General features: G+C 35.7%; 1 protein-coding gene across 6 annotated transcripts in view; it reads left to right on the forward strand.

Moving 5' to 3' along the window:
* LOC116173164 (ankyrin repeat domain-containing protein SOWAHB) overlaps positions 1-19,323 on the forward strand; it is a 118,185-nt gene that overhangs the window by 86,479 nt on the left and 12,383 nt on the right. For 3 of the 6 annotated variants that reach the window (XM_031490470.1, XM_031490474.1, XM_031490476.1), the window contains 2 exons: positions 8,449-8,461; positions 9,317-9,321. In XM_031490470.1, coding sequence (XP_031346330.1) covers positions 8,449-8,461; positions 9,317-9,321 — 18 coding nt within the window. Of the gene's footprint in view, positions 1-8,448; positions 8,462-9,316; positions 9,322-10,032; positions 10,036-19,323 lie in introns of all 6 variants that reach the window. The other 3 variants (XM_031490472.1, XM_031490475.1, XM_031490471.1) reach the window with 2 other exon arrangements.

Consider the following 19,323-nt stretch of genomic DNA (forward strand, 5'->3'; position numbering starts at 1 on the left):
GAACTTTAATTTATATTTGTGAGATGGCTGTCATTAGAAATCCAAGGGGTTAAATTAAGCGTTAGGGAAGGGGCCCCCAAATACTTTTGAAGACGGGCCCCTAAAATGAAGTTACGCCACTGGAAGAAAGAATGCGATTTGTGCTCCCTTCCTCTTTTTTTCGGGCGTAACTTTTGTGTGCAGGAGTATTTAACATTTGTTTATTTCTTGTGGTTCAGTTATGAAGATTGGGTATGTTCTTGGATCAGTGCTACCAAAATGATAGGTAAATGCACAGTCTACAAATCAAAGTGCTCAAAAACAGAATTGCTGCATTCATTTAGCTGGAATCGCATTTTCATCGTATACCTACATGCAATTCATGCATTATTGATAAGGGTGTAAATGCAATGTTCTATGATAACTTGTGTAACAATGTCAAATGAATTTCTAATTTGAAAGAACAGTTTCCTTATATGTAGACCCTCTGCATCCCAAATCATGTCAAGATCGCACGTATTTTTTCTTAAATGTTTGTCTTTTGAATGATTATCAAATGCTTCATGCATAAATGGCCACTGGTGGGATTTGGGATTGGGATACAGAAACTCTTTAAGTTAGTAGCTGCAACTTATTATTGATTCGAGTACAACACCCTGTATAGGAATGTGAGAAATGAAGGAATTCAATCTCTGTTAGTAATTGAAGATTATTTAAAGCAAAATGACGCATTGTTAACTAAAAGGCAATTAACGTAGAACCACATGATTCCACTTAATACTACGTTTTGCAAATTATACAAAAAGCACGCAACTTTGCGATAATGGAACACGTATAAAATTCATTTCGTAGCAAATTGCAAGTTTCCTCTCTCGATCAAATGCCTAATTGAATGTTGCCTGTTGTTTTTAACTGTTTAGGTAGATAGCTGTTATTATTTTAACGACCTTTCTTACTAATGCCGTTTTATTACGAAAAAAAAGGGGCGCAGGGTAATTCTCGAACGTGACATTTAATCCGAACGCAAGAAACAAAAACAAACGTTTTAAAAAGAGTCGATGTTAACACCCTTTGGGGTCTTCACATTCGATATACGCCGCTGTCAGTTTGACTCAATTGATAGATATAAATGATCCGCGGCTTTAAAATGGACATTGCCCATAAGGGAGTGCCTGGGTTCGATGGCGCCAGGACCAGACGGGACCCAATTAGTCTCGTGCACCTACACTACACCACCCTGATTTACGACACCCCCGCTTCTACTTCCTGTTCACGCCACATGCCTTCCCTTTTCCTGACCGATGTTTCACCGTTACACCCCCATTCGCTACCATTTTAATTAGTATATATACGTTTTATAGCCTCGACATGATTGATTTCAACAGGTAGCCGAACAGTGCGGATTCCCTTTTTTCTGCTATTAAGACGACTTGTTAATCTTCCGCTAAACGATCCAAATTTGCATATTGAATTATGCAAATTTTCCGTTTTAGTGTTTTACCTAATTACTGATGAGGTTTCCCCCTGTTTGTAAAATGCATTTTTGGAATACACTTTTGTCAACAACTTTTCCTTTTATAAATTTTCTGATATTAATTGAGTATTGCAATTCCATTAGTGTTAGTTCATTATAAGTTTTGTTAATTGACATGTTCTATGTACATGTGTAACATTCAAAATACCTACTAAGATATTTGAAATAGCACGTGTGAATGAAACCTTTTTATTTCATATTAAATTATCCTTCCAAATATCTCATTGCTATTTAAAAGTAAACGACTCATAGATTGCAATTGCTGATAATTAAACGCTCATAATTATTGGCCAGTACTTCGTTCATCAAGTAAGTTTGAATTGAGTAAAAGTACACTGCCAAACAGGCATGCATCCTTTCATTTCTGCAGTAATTTAGTCAAACCAATTTGAACAATGCAGTCAAACAGAGTGATATACACAAAAGTAGTTTACATAAAAAATTAAACTCTTAAGCTCTAAAGACTTTTCGGGTCCCTTTACGTCGAATAAAACGCGGTCTTTAGGGAGATTAAAACAACCGTACGTGGACCAACCAATTAAGCGCGCCAGTATATTTTTGTTACGCTGAAAAGAATTACTGTAAAGTTCCGGTGTTGATTTACTCAACAAAGCGGATTGCACTTGTGAATTTCTCACTAAAAGCAGTTAGTGGAAGAAAAAATTATCTGGCGGAAAACTCCCATATACATTTCTCTTACTTAATCTTCTACATCATTGTCACTGTAAGAAGAGTTTTCTCCAGCCTAATTTTTTCGATTTTTAATCGACGTCATGACCGCCTTATATGAGGTACTGTTATTCCATTTATGTAAACCTAAAGGTCTGAATCTTAAATCCATGGTAAATTACAATTGACAGAAGAAAACAATTCGAAAGTGGCACTTGGTGAGTGCCAACAGAAGTGACCTACTTCTTTCTCTCACACAATCCTTCGCTCTCTTCTTTCTGCCGAGATCTATTATAGGAAAAAAAAGCGCTCAAATTTGAAAAAAAAAACCACACGCGTGTAGGAAATTAAGAGCCCTTTCCAATGAGGTGTCGATCCCACGTTTATTTAAAATTATTGAAGGGGTGGCAACCCTGCTTAGGGGCTTGACAGCAGACGTGTAAATTTTCCTCTTTCCAATCAAAATCGCCTTTTTTTGAAAAAATTATTTTCTTGCGAAAATTCTTCTCTCTTCAAGAGCAAAGCTTTTATGAGACCGAGAATTCCCGTTAGAGCCTTTCACCGATATTTAAGAGTCTTAAAGGTCTTAAAATCCTGTGATACTGTTTAAGAGAGCTAGTTTCGAATTTTGAACGACAGTTAAGGTTCCAAAATAGAACAATACTAAGGATTTTAGAACCTTTAAAAAATGTCAAGGGGCGATTTTTCATGCCAACTTTAAATCTATCTAGCAAGTAATTTCCATGGAAACAAATGTATTTACTAAATGAAACATGAAAATTTCGTTCCTTAAGCTTTCAACTGTTTCCAAGTATCTCCAGGGATCTTATAGAGGTTATGGATCTTTAATTCGCTTTTGACGTGTTTGAAAGTCCTAATATGCTCTGCATTAAGACCCTGATGGGTCATTAACTGTTTCCAAAATCTCCTAAGAGGAGTCAATTTCTTTGTTACCGTTTAATTTATATTACGAGTGTCTTGTACAGAAATTTATAACAGATGAATTTATTACATTCGAGCACAAGCTTTAGTATTAATCACTTCGGCATCGATGTTGGAACTGTTATTAAAAAACTTTAATGTGCTTTTATAGCAAACGAAAAGTTTCTAGAAAAAATCACTGAATATTCTTGAAGAGTCTAGAAGACAAATTCATTCCTTATCATTATCACCGATTACTATTGTTATCGACTGGATGACCCCCGCTGGCGCCCCGATGTCTGGTATACGCGCTACAGTATTAACATAGCATGTTATCTGTCAGATAAGTGAAAACGAAACATAACAAATCGGACCTTAGAATATTTATTAGTCCCTCTGCCTCCAAAGGTTTTAAAGTGCCTCCAAGGAGCCTTGAAAGCCTTTACTCTTTGAAACTTATTAAAAGTATCCAAAGGAACGTTCTTTAAAGGGTTTAAGATATTGCTTTTAGGATGTTTTTAAGGACTTTTAACAATATCCAATGAGTAGCCCCTTTTCACTTTAAGAACCGTGCTTTAAAAACTTTCAACGGCCTCCACTGCTCTTTGGTAAGCGTTAGAATTTCATGTTACTGGCTTTTTAGTGTCCGGCTTTTTTATAATATTTAAAGGTATATATCCGTTATCTTGAAAAGTCGGTAAAACCTTTAACGAAATATAAGGGGATACGAGGGTGTTTAAAGTCTGTAAGTCCGGCCCGAAAAGATATAGAAGTTTTAGGGTCTTTACAAACTTTTACGGGTCGATTTTTCATGTTACCGTTAAATCCGTATAGGAGATATGTTAAATTGAAGAATGAAAAACCTGCCTTTAGAGGCCTTATTTAACTTTTAAATTCTTTTGAAAGTCCTCAATGTCTCCAAAAATTCTTAACATGTTTTAAAAGTGTTCAAGACTTACGGGTCCCTAAAAGTTTAGCAATCTTTAACTTCTTCTCCTAGAGTGCTCAAGGGCTTCGAAAAGTCCCCATGTTCTTTACAGAAGCCTTTGGTTATGGTCAATTTGTGTTTAATTTTGCTAGCAAAGCTAGAAAAGCAGGCTTTGCAGGCAATTTTCAGAAAAAATTCAGATTCATTTAATAAATTCGGTAATTTTTGCTTCAACGAAGGGATGGTCAATTTGCAATAAGCCCATTGCATTTCAGAATTAAGGCTCCTCGGATCATAATTCCTTTACCATAGAAGATATCGAAAAAAATGTATGAACAAAATTGTGCACGCCATCCCCATTTTTCTAAAATATTTCTGGGTACGACTGGCGTGTTGTATTCCAGTGGCGTATCAAACTTACGTTTTTTTTTTAAATGGAATATTAATTGAAGAATTGGAAAGTACTTGAAAAGTATTTATTGTTTCATGTAACATTATACCCTCGATTATACCTTTAACCTTAACTATTTCGCTGTTATAACTTATAACCATGTCTGTTCAAAATTTGACTGGTTTTCGAATTTTATTCAGAGAAACTAAATCGCGCCTGCGGTAAAATTTTGAATTAAGGCACAGGCTAAGATCTGTTCCACATCCACATATTTTTTTAGGTCCTTTATCGGAAAAAGAAAATTTTTGTTTAAATTTCAAATGGCACCCCCCTTAATAAAGTATAACTCAGGATAACCAAAGCTCCAAAAGCTCTAGTAATAGGTATCATAAAAACTAATATACAATAATAAACAATTTGTGCTATTTTTTTTACTTAAAATGAGGGGGGTTCGTTTTTTTAAATAATAATTTAAAAATTCTTTCGAGCTTTGGGCTCAGTTTTGTTTATCTGCCCTTTAGTGCTACCATTCAGATTTTATTATTTTATTTAACCAATCACGCAAATCTTTTTTCTAAAAATACCCTGTACAGTTATTGTAAGAAATGAAATGGAAAAAGAAGAAACAAATCATAACATATGTTTAAATTGACACAACACATTAAAGCAACTATTTCGTTACTGAAAAACACTGACATGTGTAATTTCTGATACTTTGAGCATTTCTTCTCTCATCTATACTCTTTACTTGTGTCAATTTGTTTTTCTAATTCTTACACGAATTACAATTAAACAAACGTGAGATGGTAGCAAAAGATACGCGACGAATGAACAATGTTTTAGTGAAAAGATAACTCCTGTTCATATAAACATTTACAACACAAATACAATCGTAAGCTTTAACTTTTTCGTAATCGTGTCATACAAGGGTTAACATCGTGTTCGAAATCACGAAAGTATCAAAAACACAAGAGTCCCAAGTTCGTACGAAAATATAGATTAAAACAAGGCAATTTCTTGTAGATTCAAGCCCTACGTTCCTGTTTTACATATGTAAATTTGATGAGGTATGTAAGACTACACACACTCACATCCGCATGTAAATTGTTTTCATATCAAAGTGACATCCAACACGAGCGTTCGCTCGCGTTTTAAAACAGCTGCCCGATTTTATTTCAGTTCGCCACTTTGTCAGTGACACTCTTATAAGATAGCGTGTGATGTTTTTCGATAGTTAGATTTATTTAAACTCATCTGAAAATAAGGTGTTGACTTTTAACTTACATGTGTTTATTTACGTGGGTATTAGCTAAAGATAATTTTGACGCCGACTGATAGCTGTATCGTTTTTAGAATCGACTTTGCTCTTTTTTCTAGAGTTCATTTATTTGACCAGGAGTCGTCTGCCCTTTGGCTCTTTTATTGGATCTGCTTCGCCTTTCAGTTCAATCTGTGTTACTGTTCTGATGTAGGTAATTCGTTTTCGACTTCGAAATTCGCTCGAAGGACAGGAAAACGTTTCCTTTTACTTTTCGTCATAGACTTGTTGGTGCACCAAAGGAGTGTGTCTATCAAGTGAAATATGAGATAAAGGAATTTACGTCAAGTTTCGACACCATGTTTCCACTATTACTCTAAAAGCAACTTGAGCACTTTGAGAGCCACTTGTGCAGAAAATTGACCTTCAGAGGAATATAAAGGGAATTGAAGCAGAACTTGAGAATGATTTGTTAACAGCTTGAGCAGAATTTTATGGTAACTTAGTGGTAAATTGAAGAATACTGTAACGGTAGCTTTAATTTGCATTTAAATTTTTTCGAAATTTAGAGATTTTGAGATTCCGGTAGAGCATTTCAAGCATTGCATATCATAGAATGTGTGTGGAAATTTAGAGGGCCGTGTATTGCTAGACTGCAGCGTAGCATATGTTTGTCGTATGATAATGTGATTTATTGCTCAGACTCGTCTTTGACTCGTAGGGCGGGAATTAAGCAAACAAATCACCGATTAAAGATGTCTGATTTTGTTAATAAGAAGCCATTTTGTAGGCGCTCATTAATTAATAAGACATAGAGGGCAGAGAAATTTTAAGGATTTCGTTCGCAATCAGAGTGTTGCCTATAGTAAAAGATTTTTTTATCGATTCGCGATTGAGTCACAGTTGTTACCGGTGCGAGAAAAGTAACATTACAAAATCTGCGATCACTGATACTCTGTTACCAAAGTGTACGAATGAACAGTTCGCGATCGTCGAGTTGTTCACGTTATGTTCGCCAAAACTTCCGTCAACTGTCTGTAAGTTCAAAAGATTTGATTGCGAGCTGTGCCGTGAGATGATCGTGACGAAGACTGTCGGTTCACGAACTGTTCATAAACTATTCGCAAATATGTTCGCCAGTGGATACGCACCTTTAGAGAAACAGACGGAAGCTCGAATTCTGGGGTACAGCAAGCGATCGAGCGGAAGTACAAGCTACTTCACTATGTTTCTGCTGCCTTAAGTCGGGTCACATTTCGAAAAAGTGTCCGAGCAAGATTAACTTTGTAGTCTGTGCTAAAGCCACGTTGCAATTATGTGCCTTGACATTCATTTTAACAATTTATGCTTATTTTGAGGTACTGTATCTGCCATTACACGATGTAATATGTAATAAGTAAATAAGTAGGTCATCAGACTGAAAATCTCTATTTTAGAAGGAAGGTTCAACTCTCTTCAATGCAACAAAGGGACATGAAGATAATTTAAAGAGGAACTTGATAGAAACTATGAGCTTTAGGGAGACTTGAAAGGAACTCAAGCAGTAAACGTGAAAGTAATTTGATTAGGCCTCTCAAGTTCATTAATTTCATTATAACTTACAGATGGATAACGTAAAGAAGCTGAAGGAGAGTTTGGTCAAGAAGTTGTTAGTGAATGTGAGGGGAGTAGTTGAGGAAAACTTGGATAAATTGGAAGAGAACTTATTTGGAAACACTTGAAAAGAACTCTATAGGGACTTGAGGCGGAGGCGAATTGAGAGGATTTGAGCGAATAAATTAACGTTGAGGGGAAAAATGAAAATAATTTGAGTTTGATCTTTTAGTACATTTTAGTGATTTGGTGAAAACTTAAGAAGAGTGTGGATAGGGGAGAGAAAGTTAAGAATAGTTTTATGGAAGGTGTAATTTGAGGCACTTGGGGTTAAAGAGTAAAGAAATTGAATTCATGGACATTTAACAGGGACTACCTAATAGACAAAGTTAAGGTAAAATATAAAGAGATTTTGAGAATTATTTGAGAAGAATCTACGTTCGTTATAGATGCGCCATCCTGTATTAAGACTTTTTCTATTTTCAACTATTACAGGCTATCACTGGCTCAGTGACCAATTTTAGGCTAGCAGCCTTCTGTTGCCGGGGTAGAATACCCTAAAATTTTAAGGAGGGTAAGAAATAAGATTCGTTTTGATTCATTGACTAAACTGAAACTTATTTCTTACCCTCCTTGAAACTTTAGGGTAGTTTACCCCGATCGCAGAGGATTGCCAGAAGTTACTTTTAATATTCAGTATAGGTATAGAGGAGGATTTACTGTGTGAATTGTGTCATTGGCTCGTGGTCTAATAGAATGTTTTCTAACTAACGGCATTAATCTGGTTATAACGTGGTTGAATAAACACAATTTCGCATAAAAAACATTTAAATTTTCATTGTTGGAATAAGTGGGGTTTCGAGTTCTGTACAGAGTTACCCCATCAGAAATGTATTGATAAAGTGGTTTTGCAGTGCCGAACCGTTTAACGTATATAGCGAGGAACATTTATTATCGGACCATTGATCGCTAATAATCGTCCGATTTGCGCTGATCACAAGGCGGATTGCGGCGGAAACTGCGGTTTCTCTCTATATAAACGACATTGCCATCAGTAAGGATCATGGCTAATTCCCGATTTGAATTATATGTAGTATAAATTGAACTTTCCCCGCTAAAATAGGTACGTAACTTTTATTAACTGTTGGTCATTGAGTTTTTTTTGTTTGTTTCAGGATCCGTTCACGGTACGTTCAGTCCATCTACCAATTGGTGAGAATTTAGTTTTAGATTTTGATTTTTTATTAGGTAGGTATATTTCTACTACATCTGCCATAAAAAAATACATAAAAAAATAATTACACTTTCACAAAATTAGTTTATTTCCGAGTTATTAAGGGTGGATCTTTGCGCTACCCTGTATGTTAAAAAAATTGGGAAAGATAGTGAGCAGGAAAATGGTTGCGATATTCAGATATCAAGTACTCAAGTACCACATGTGTTTTGTTTTGCTTTTTTTGGGCACATATTGATTCCAGCGATTATAAAAGCTTTGGATGTAGGGGTTGCAAAAGCAATTGAAAAATTTAACTTGAACTGCTACAAATATTCTATTGAAAAAAATGTTAAAAGGTGTATATTGTACCTACTATTGAGACATTATTTTTAAAAGTTTGTGAAAGTGAAGGTGATATAATTTTCAATGTTTTTTGAACCAGTAAATCAATGGTTTACTAGCTTCCACAATGAAAAACAGCGATTTCAATGAATATATCATTTCTAAATACATAATGGAAGTGTACCTTGAAAAAGGAATTTATGTTTGTAAGAGGAGCTGTCGAGGGTCAATTTTGCTTTTTTTTACTGAATCTTTATTTGGTGCTGTAACGGTTTTTGCTTTTTTACCATTGGCTTCTCATTGGGTATTATTGTTGTATAACTATTGAAAAGTAGTCAAGTGGAGAGAACACGTTAATTTATAGAAATTTTAAGACTAATTATTTCTTTGAACATATTCTTTATTATGGGAAGGGAGGTTAACGTACCCATAGACACTAATAGTTATTAAGAAGTAGACTTAGGGATTTACGTTTATTGTGTTTCCCTATGTCTACTTTTAAATGATAAAATCTCTTCTGAAGGGCGCCTAATTTTATGCATCCTAAATAATTTCTTCCCCTCCCTCCCATGCTATTGGGAATAACGGTTCTTAAATGTCATTTTACATTATTACTGTTTTGCAGGGGGTAATCACCAGACCTAAAATTTGTACAATACTTCCCCTTCGGGGGAAGTCCTTCAGTGCTTCCTCTTAACTTCCCTATACTTCTTCCACTACTAGTAATGGGCGATCAAAAATGAGTTACTGTCGAATCGCCTTTGGAAATTCAAGTTAAGTATAACTCTCGCCAGGAAAGATTGCCGGTCACAGCACACCTTATGTCGATCTACAATCTATCTTTTCCTTAAGATACGAGCGACTTCCGGGATAGGATCGTGCTCTGTTGAACCAAAAGTCTTTTTGTTCAACATTGACACGATATTATTCCGGAAGTCGCTCACATCTTTAGAAAAACATAGATTTTAGATCGGGATCAAGTGTTCTGTGACCGGCAATCTTTCCTGGCGAGAGGTTTACGATTTACCATGTAAACAAAAATTCCAAAGGCGACTCGACAGCAACTCATTTTTGATCGCATAGTACTTGAAGTCCTCTAAATTAACAGATCTATATTGTTAAAAAAGTGAACGGTTGAATAGAATTTTTGGTTTATTAATTTAATATGTCAATTACGTGGGTGGAAGTAACAGTCAAGAAGGCCGTATTTTCTTCTGTTATTGAGATATTTTCAAAGAGTAGTTTCGTTCGAATTTTTTCAAAATGTGATAATTCTATGTAATTTCTGTAGAAATGGCGGATGCTGGCAATTATTCATTTTAGAGAACTTATCTGAACGTTTATTGAGCGAAATTTCAGGTTGTGATTTCTAAAAGTGACAGCGTGACAGTTCTCATTATTGACTACTGGTTAATAATGACCACATTATTAACTACTTTGAACAACTGGCGAGAAAGCCTGCTTTACAAGTGGAAAAAAGGTTAATAATCTTGTTATCAGACGCTAGTAGTGAAAAAATAGGTTTTGATTTCAGGTATCTATATAGATAATCACAATCATAGGTGTTGACTTTTTGGAACGAGGCAGGATTTATGCACCCAGAAATAACTGCCTTATTACTTTTCAAGTGTTTACCAGATTTTACCTCTCCGGTCACCTTCTGTCACATTACGCATCTTGTGAACAAATGAGTACTTCCTCGTTACTTCCCATATACTTCCCCGTACTTCCTCGAACTTCCCCGTACTTCCCTGGATTTCCAGTACTTCCCCGAACTTCCCCGTATTTCCCTGTACTTCCTCATAGCTTCCTCCATTCTGTACAATTACTTCCCCTGGTGTTTACCCCTGCTGTTTTGTTACCATCAATCGCGGTTTACTCGAGCGAATTAGGAAATGTTTTGTTTGTAAAATTAAAATGGTACAGTCTTCATGGTCACATTTTAAATGTTAGCTTGAAAATAGCTTTTTTTTAAATTCGTGCTTGACAGTATTTCTTGTACGGTCTTCACCCTCCAAAATTTGCAGGTTTCAACTGCAAATGTAAGGTATTACTCAATTTTAAACTTAGATCATATCCGACTTGAATCCCAAAATATTTAAACTAAAATTAACTTCAGTTATAAAACTGACTTTGAACCTTTCATACAGTTTCTCGAGTGCAACTATTTTTGTGCGACCTTTTCTTTATTGAAAGGCTTTAAACTTCGCCGTTAACATTATCGTTACAATCGCGGCTTTTAAAAGTTCAAAATCTTGAAACCTTTGACTTTCAAGTTAAAATGCTCTTCAAACTTCACTAGAAATTTAGTTCCCAAATACCAACGTCTTTTTTTACATTTAGCTCCATTCCTTTCTCAATACCCTTCCATTCTTCCCATCGTTCCTTCATCTGTTCTACCTCCGTTGCCATGATCACTGCGTCATTCGCGTATACCAGGGACCATAAATTTCTTCTTTCCTCCACCTTGGCCCTGTCTTAATACTTTTTCCATGTCTCGTAAGTAGAGATTAAATAAGGCTGGGCTAAGTAGGCATCCCCGTCTTAGTCCTTTACATGGCTAAAACACTTGAGACTCCTTCCCTTCTATTCTTACTCTCAATCTTATCTCTTCATATAGTTCCTTGATTCTGTCTTGTAACTCTTTGTGAATTTTTCCATCGTCCGTACTTTTTTCCCTTTCCACTCTGTCACACACTACCTTTAAGTCCATAAATAACGCGTAGACCATTCTGCCCTTTTTCTATAATCCTTTTTCCACCAATCTGTGTAATAAATATATGCGGCCGATCGTTCCCCTCCCTTTTCTGAAGCCCATTTGTGTTTTCTTCAACATCCTCTTCTTTTCCAGATCTCTTTGTATATGCCGTAGTCATTATAGTAATTTCTCCTATAATTTTCCACGCAATCTTTGTTCCCTCATTTGAAGATCGGAACTATTACTGCTTTGTGCAATTCTTCGAGTAAACCCCCTCCTTTCCATACCTTGTTTATTAGATTTCTCATCCTTTCCTTGACTCTATCTCGTTTCTCCCTGCCGCTTTCCCGTTCTTCAATCTTTTTAATTGCTGCTCGATCTCCTTCAACCTCTCTTTCTACATGTTTCATAGCCTCCTCCTTCTCCCGCTTTCCTGGTAATCTTGACAAAATGTTATTTCTATTCCTCTAATTGTACTTCCACCCTTTTTGTTCCTATTGCTTCTGCTTATCATCTTCCAATAATCCTTTTCTTTGCGATTCTCCATATTGCGCAGCCCGATGTTTATGCTTTGGGTACAAAAATTTGTACACGGGCCTATCCCCCTCCATATTTCCGTTTAAAATTCATGCACCTCTTTGTTCTGATAATTCCAGTTTCACTTCTCCCTGTTTGTTGCACTCTTCACGTCTCTTGTTATATATCTCGTGTTCCTCTTCCCACTTTCTTCATTTTCTTACCATCAACTTCCACTCGTCTCAGCTGTATTCCTACCACCTCTTTCGTTTCATCCTCCCATTCCCTTCCCCCCCTTTTTTTACCCCTGTTAAATATTTCAAAAATTCTATTTCAAGATGGTGCCTCTGCCTCTAAGATACAGAGTGAAAATTTTGTCTGGACCTTAATATATCTCGGAAACATTTCTTAAGAACTTTTTTATGGTATTCAAAATTATAAAACGTATACTACCAATCTACATACTTTGAATTTGTGGCCAGTGGCGTACTTATGTAAGATCAAAGGGGGCATATTTTTTTAAATTACAACCGCTAGTTTTCATTACATATTCTTAAAAAGTATACTTTTTGGATATACTTAGCAGCATAAAAAACTGACAACCATTTTCCTAATTTCAGTTTTTTTCTTAAATTTTAATAACGTAATTTAAATACGTAATATAATAAGGTTTTTATGCTGCTATACCCAAAAAAATGTAGTCTTTCATATTATGTAATGAAAACTAGTGGTTTCCATAAAAAAGTAAGCCCCTCTTGACCATGCAGAAGTACGCCACTGACCACAAATTTAAAGCACGTAGATTGGTAGAAAACTTTTTATAATTTTGGATATCATAAAAGCTTCTTTAAAAAAACGTTGTTTTGAAAATATATTTGGTGTTCCGGACAAAATTTTCACCCTGTACTTAAATTGAGTAGGATAACATGGCTATCTTTGTTATTATTATACTTACAGATTCAGTTAAGTTGGCAAAGTTGAGTAGTTTTTGATGCTGATGGAAATTTCGATGCGATATCGAAAAAAGTTTCAAATAAAAGTTGCACGGTTCGATGGGATAAATTCAATGGACGTGAACAACAATTAATAATAATTAAATCTGTACACATTTTATCCCCCTCAAAAACGTTGGATCCTGGGTGTGTCCTCTGCATGTTACAGGTGCACGACCTTCTCCACTCAGTTTTGTGGGGTAATATTCCCAGGCCCGTGCTGGGGGCCATAAGGGGGCGGAGGCCAGGTATGCCGAGGGCGCAAGGCCTGTAAAATTACGTGGTGGGGGGGGGGGGGGTTCCAGCACAATGGGAACGACCAACAAACTTTTGGAAAATTACTACTTCCATAATAATGTTACATGCATTTAAGGTGTAATTAAAAATGCATTAATTAAACTTACCTTGGCCTTGACGCACATGCAGTTGCAATAGCAAAACAATAACAAACTAAACAAAGCTAACATACACGCGTGCACTTTAAACTTGAACTTGAACTGAAAGAATTAAACTACTGCAGAAGTAAATGGGGAAAGGCAATGGCATGATCTTATATCAGATTTTATAAATGGATATGAATAGGGAGTCCTTAGATTATATTTCACTACTAATCATGTGCGAATACGAGTAGGTACTATAAAAAACAATTCTTACTTTGTCTTGTCTGGTGTCATAATCATTTATGTACACTACTACAAAATGATGTAAAGCAAAACGGTTTATCTTATCACAGGTTAAATAATTTCCGGTGTAATTCAAATTGAAAGTGGTATTTTTTATTTTTATGGGTAGTAAAACAAACAAACACTGCATACTTTGTGTCAAAAAGTAGGTAGACAATGCAAGCGTTGTAAAAGAGTAATCTAATAGTAATCTCTTAATGATTTCTGCCGAAGCGAAGCAGACTTTTATGAAGTGCTCTTTGTATTCTTATTTACTTTTGTTTAATTTAGTAACACACGATTAGTAATAAATTGTTTAATGTTTTGCTCAGTCTTAGGGCGCTACTTACAAGGGCGCAGGGGGATATGTCCCCCTATCCCCCAGGGCCAGCACGGGCCTGATATATTCCCCCAAAAACATATGGCACCCTGAAACCAGCTAGAATCTGAACGTATAAATTTTTGCTGGTTTTCCCCAACGTGTAAACCACCCCAGACCGACAAGATAGTGGTACTAATATCAACTGCGTGGGAGGAAGAGACCTTAGTTGTTAAAAAAGTCTTCGGAACGATAGTCGCAACATTGTCGCGTTCGTGAACCATGAATTCACAGCTTGTATCCAGTCACGCGACGTCCGGACCATCACAAAAACTGATATTTATAACCGCACATTAAAAAACCAACGTAATAAAGTTATCTGAACATCTATAATACGTCGGTATTAGATGGGTAAACAAAACCCTCGTAATGCGTTGTGTCATTTGTTACCTACCTGTTAACAAAACCTCTCCTTATTAAATTAGCGACCACTCAAATGACTGTTATTACAAGTTATAGAAAAAAATAATGATGACGACTGATTCTCTTTTTCTTTATTTTTCATGTATTCGTCTATGTCACCGCTGCTGCTGCCGCCGTCCGATGTTTTCAACACTAAAGGCCGTGAGTATTAATATACTTTTAATTTTAGCATCATACCTTAATTATCTCCCTGTATTATAACTGACGAACACGTTAGTAAATCATTTCGGTTTAATTAAGTTTGCCGGTTAAAAATTCATCGGTCTTCCTCTGCTCAAGGTTCTCCATGTTATTAAGGAGGTAAAAGTACTGTTCGCTTTTTATTAATTTAATTAAACACTGTAAAATTTGTCACAGGCGGGCCGTGTTGCTAACGAGATTGGTAAAATCAGATGCGGTATTGTGATATTGCGTTCAGATGCTAATGGTAGTGTAGTATAAAGTAAAACGTTAAATCGATATTTCAAACGGTATAATTTGAAGGCGTAATTTTTTTGCGCATTTTCCAACTCATGTTAGAGGGCGCTATTATGGCCACTTTCTCCGTCCGTCCGTCCGAGGCCTGTACTCCTACAGTTTCAAGAAATTTAGTTTGTTCTTTTTGCATTAGGCAGCTTACAGCAGCTCTGCAACCTTAAAAAAAATCTTTACGATTAGTGTGCGGATGCTGAGACTGCGCAATGTCAACTTTCTTATTTATAGATACATTTTTTGAAATTTTAACCCTCGTTTTAACCATTGATGCTTCTAGTAAAGACAAGCATATCGCATATTGTAAAAATCAGATGCGCGCATGCGCATGCACAAACTTATTTATGGAGATATTTTTTTGAAATTTTAAACAAAGATTCTTCTAGTAAGCGCAAACATATCGCATATTTTAAACATTAGGTGTGGGCACGCAAGGACTACGCAATGATAAGTTTCTTATTTATAAGATTTCACTAGCGTCTGATGACATGATTAACCTTTTTTCCACTTGTAAAGTAGGCTTTCTCGGTATATGTTCATGGTTAATAATGTGGACATTATTAACTAGTAGTCAATAATGAGAACTGTCACGCTGTCACTTTTAGAAAACATAACCCGAAATTTCGCTCAATAAACGTTTGGACAAGATCTCTAAAATGAATAATTGCCACCATCCGCCATTTCCAGAGAAATTACATACCTAAAATTATCACATTTTGAAAAAATTCGAACGAAATTACTCTTTGAAAATATCCCAATGACAGAACAAATACGGCCTGTTTGACTTGTACTTCTACGTACTTGATTGACATGTTAAATTAATAAACAAAAATTCTGTCCAACCGTTCACTTTCTTATCAATATAATATGTTAATTTAGAGGACTTCAAGTGCTAGTAGTGAAAAAAATAGTATATATACCACGGTAGAGAAGTCTATTATTGCCTTCGCACCTTACACCCCTCGGCGCAAGCGCCTCGAGATGTAATCTTGGTGCTCAGGCAATAATACTGTACTTCTCTACCTTGATATAATATAATGTACTATTATGCCATAACGTATTTTCCTTTGTACACATAAATAGTCCGTTACATTACCTTTCGGGAAGGCGAAAACCTTTTTTTCATTTTTTTAGTTCGGGCTGATGCAAACAAAGTCTTAGTTTACACGTAAAGTTGGGACTGTAGGGTTTTTTAGACTTGCTAATTATTGAGTTAGTTTTTGGTTTCCAAAACTTTGCATCATGTTCCTGTTGGTTTTGTGCTTAAAGACCACCAGCACTATATTTAATTACGAGTTCACTTAATTTAAAAGGGGCTTGTTTAATGACGAAAATAGTCTCGATTTCATATTCGAAACTCTTAAGATTTTCCCTCGTACGAATCCATCGATATTTGTAAATGTATAGTGGGTTGGGTTAGTAGAGCAGCCTGGGCTGAAAGCCCGTCCACTTAAAAATAAAGACTAAAATAAATCAACACTTATGGCCGTTTGCACCGACAAAATAATGTAAGTGGAGCTTAGCTTAAGCGTAGCTTAAAATCCATTGCAACCATTGTCTCAATAATCGTTGCCATACGCTTAAGCTAAGCTCCACTTAAATTTGTCGGTGCAAACGGCCATTAGACACATACACGAAGGAATTTTTCAAAATTTCGTGAAGTTTTTGAGATTTCTAACGCTAGAGCAGTTTAGGCATTATATATCATAGAAATGGGTGTCCAAATTTAAGACCGATTTTGCAGTTAATTATTTTGTAGTGGAATTGTAAGAATAAATAAGCGAGCATTCGGTGGAATGAAAGATTGTCCTGTTTGCATCTTTTAATTTCTGTAGAGCATTGTTTTCGTAATGTTGGGGATCGTATTCAGTTAGCTTAATTAGGGCTATTTAATTACAATTCGGCATCATGGAAATTGCAACGTATTTTGGAATGATTTATTGCCTTGGTTCTTGTTTAATTGGTAGTGCAAAATGAAGCCAACGAATTCATTAATCAGTACGAAATTAAGTTACGTAGAGTTATATAGTTTATTTGTCGCAAAATATAACCATTGCGCTGATCGGGAATAAAACATTTGATGAAATTCATATTTTAATTTGAAATTTTCCACGCCGGATAGTGTTGATTTTCAAGAAAGAACCCAGGTTTCAGATAGCGGGAATAAATTGTGATTGATTTTCTATACTAAACAAGTAGCAATATATACAATATAGTAGATCATAAAAAGCACCTTCCAATTTTTTTTCTATCTTCGCGGTAATTTTGACACCCAACGACTATCCAAATTCGACCCACATTCCATTCGAGTTAGGGCAATCTAAGAAATATCCATTTCGCAGAGAAAACCGATTCAGTTTTGTATGTGAAGGAAATCACAAACTTTATGTAGTCCTGGCTAAATAGCTCAAAAATAATTTACTTTAAAAAAAATTAGTTACCGGTCCAAACCGAGTTTTTCATGCAGGTGAAATAATTAGAAATTGTGGAAAAATAATATAACAAGAGTCGAATTAAAGTGAAATCAATGTAATATAGGCTTGAGGTGTTTTAATTTATTTCTTTCAAACTACATACAGGGTGGCCCAACGAAAACGAAACAGACAGAATAACTCGTAAGGAAATAGGTTTTGAAACACACGCAAAAACACGTCCATGTGTTTTGGAAGGGGGGGGAGCATCTTTTACTTCAAAATTTACACCCCTGCTGTCAACCCCCTAAGCAGGATTGCCACCCCTTCAATAATTTTAAATTGAACGTTGGGTCGAGTGACACATCATTGGAAAGCGATCTTAATTTCCTACATCCCTATGGTTTATTTTTTAAGTTTTAGCGAGTCTTTTTTAAGAATGTAGGATACAGGCAGGGGGTCAAATCACAAATAATTCAAATGGACATTCAAGCTTTTACGTTACGTGAATGAATACCGTTAGCCATACAAAACAATCCTGCATAAACCATGAAAAATTAATATAATAAAACCTCTAAAAAAATTTAGACACATAAAACTGGCTACTGATGAATTATCTGATACGTCAGATGCCAATGTTTTGGATTGGGTTTTAGATCGGTTTTGAGGTACTGATGGTAAAATACTGATACGATTTTATTTCAGTGAACCAGACGTACTTATGTACATAGTTTTTTGTATTTACCTCAATGTAACTTCCAAAATAATCGCTCGAATTTGAACTAAGCCATAGGGATGTAGGAAATTAAGATCCCTTCCCAGTGATGTGTCACTCGACCAAACGTTCAATTTCAAATTATTAAAGGGGTAGCAAGTCTGTTTAGAGGGTCGACAGCGGGGGTGTAAATTTTCATACCAAAATAAACGTGTTATTTGCGTTTTTTTCCAAAATCTATTTCGTTGCGAGTTATTCAGTTTGTTTCGTTTTCGTGCGTGGGAAATTCATAACATTTAGCTCCCTTGAAAGCTTCTTGTAGTAGCATAGATTGATAGATTAATTTACTTTATTTTATAGCAGATGTTACATTCGCCTTTTTAATAGGTTTGAATGAGTAGGCTAAGTCCCTTTTTAACCTCGAGGATAGATAAAGGGATCACTTTAACCGCAAGGGTAAGAAAAAGTGAAACAGATGATTATACATTCTAATGACATTCTTATTTCAAATGTGACTCGAAGCTCAATATAAAATGACGTTTATAACATAACATCTATTTATGCAAGTTTGGGAAATTTTGCTTCAAATATTTATATAAAGAGCGATTCAAAAATTCAGCGTCATAGACCATATATCATAGTTTCTCTACAGCTTTGGCCCATTTTATTGTATACTTTGTGCAATTGATGGTGGGAAGAGTACGGTCATAGAGGAAATATTGTATTTCCTCTATGGTACGGTGTTGGTTCTATTAGACTACAGTAAAGCATTTGACACTATTAACCATATTTTATTTATTTATTGTCCCTTTCTTGTTCTGGGCCCTCAATAGGCTTGCGCCCAATTACAGACTGACCCACACAATGCTTTTTAAATTCCCCTTATGTGATGGTTTTGCCTGTCTGTCTGTTCGTCTTCTAACTCGAGAACGAAAAGAGATTGACTGTCAAACCTTCGCCAATCGATTTCTCGAGTCTCAAGTTCAAGGTCCTTTTGGGGGGTAAAATTCAGCACTATCTGAGCACAAATTCCAAAATCAAAGGACTTTTAATATCAAAATGTGTAGCAGTATTGGGAGGGCGCTACTTTCAAGGGGAGCACTTTCATATTTCATAATTTTTACAATGAAACTGTTTTATAGCGCCAGTTCTCTTATTTAATAGCCAAATTTCGTATTTGTTAGCCACTACCGTACCTAACTAGAGGTCTTTGATTATAAATAAA

The sequence above is a fragment of the Photinus pyralis genome, unplaced genomic scaffold (genome assembly GCF_008802855.1).
Source record: "Photinus pyralis isolate 1611_PpyrPB1 unplaced genomic scaffold, Ppyr1.3 Ppyr1.4_LG6, whole genome shotgun sequence".
NCBI classification, from domain to species: Eukaryota; Metazoa; Arthropoda; class Insecta; order Coleoptera; family Lampyridae; genus Photinus; species Photinus pyralis.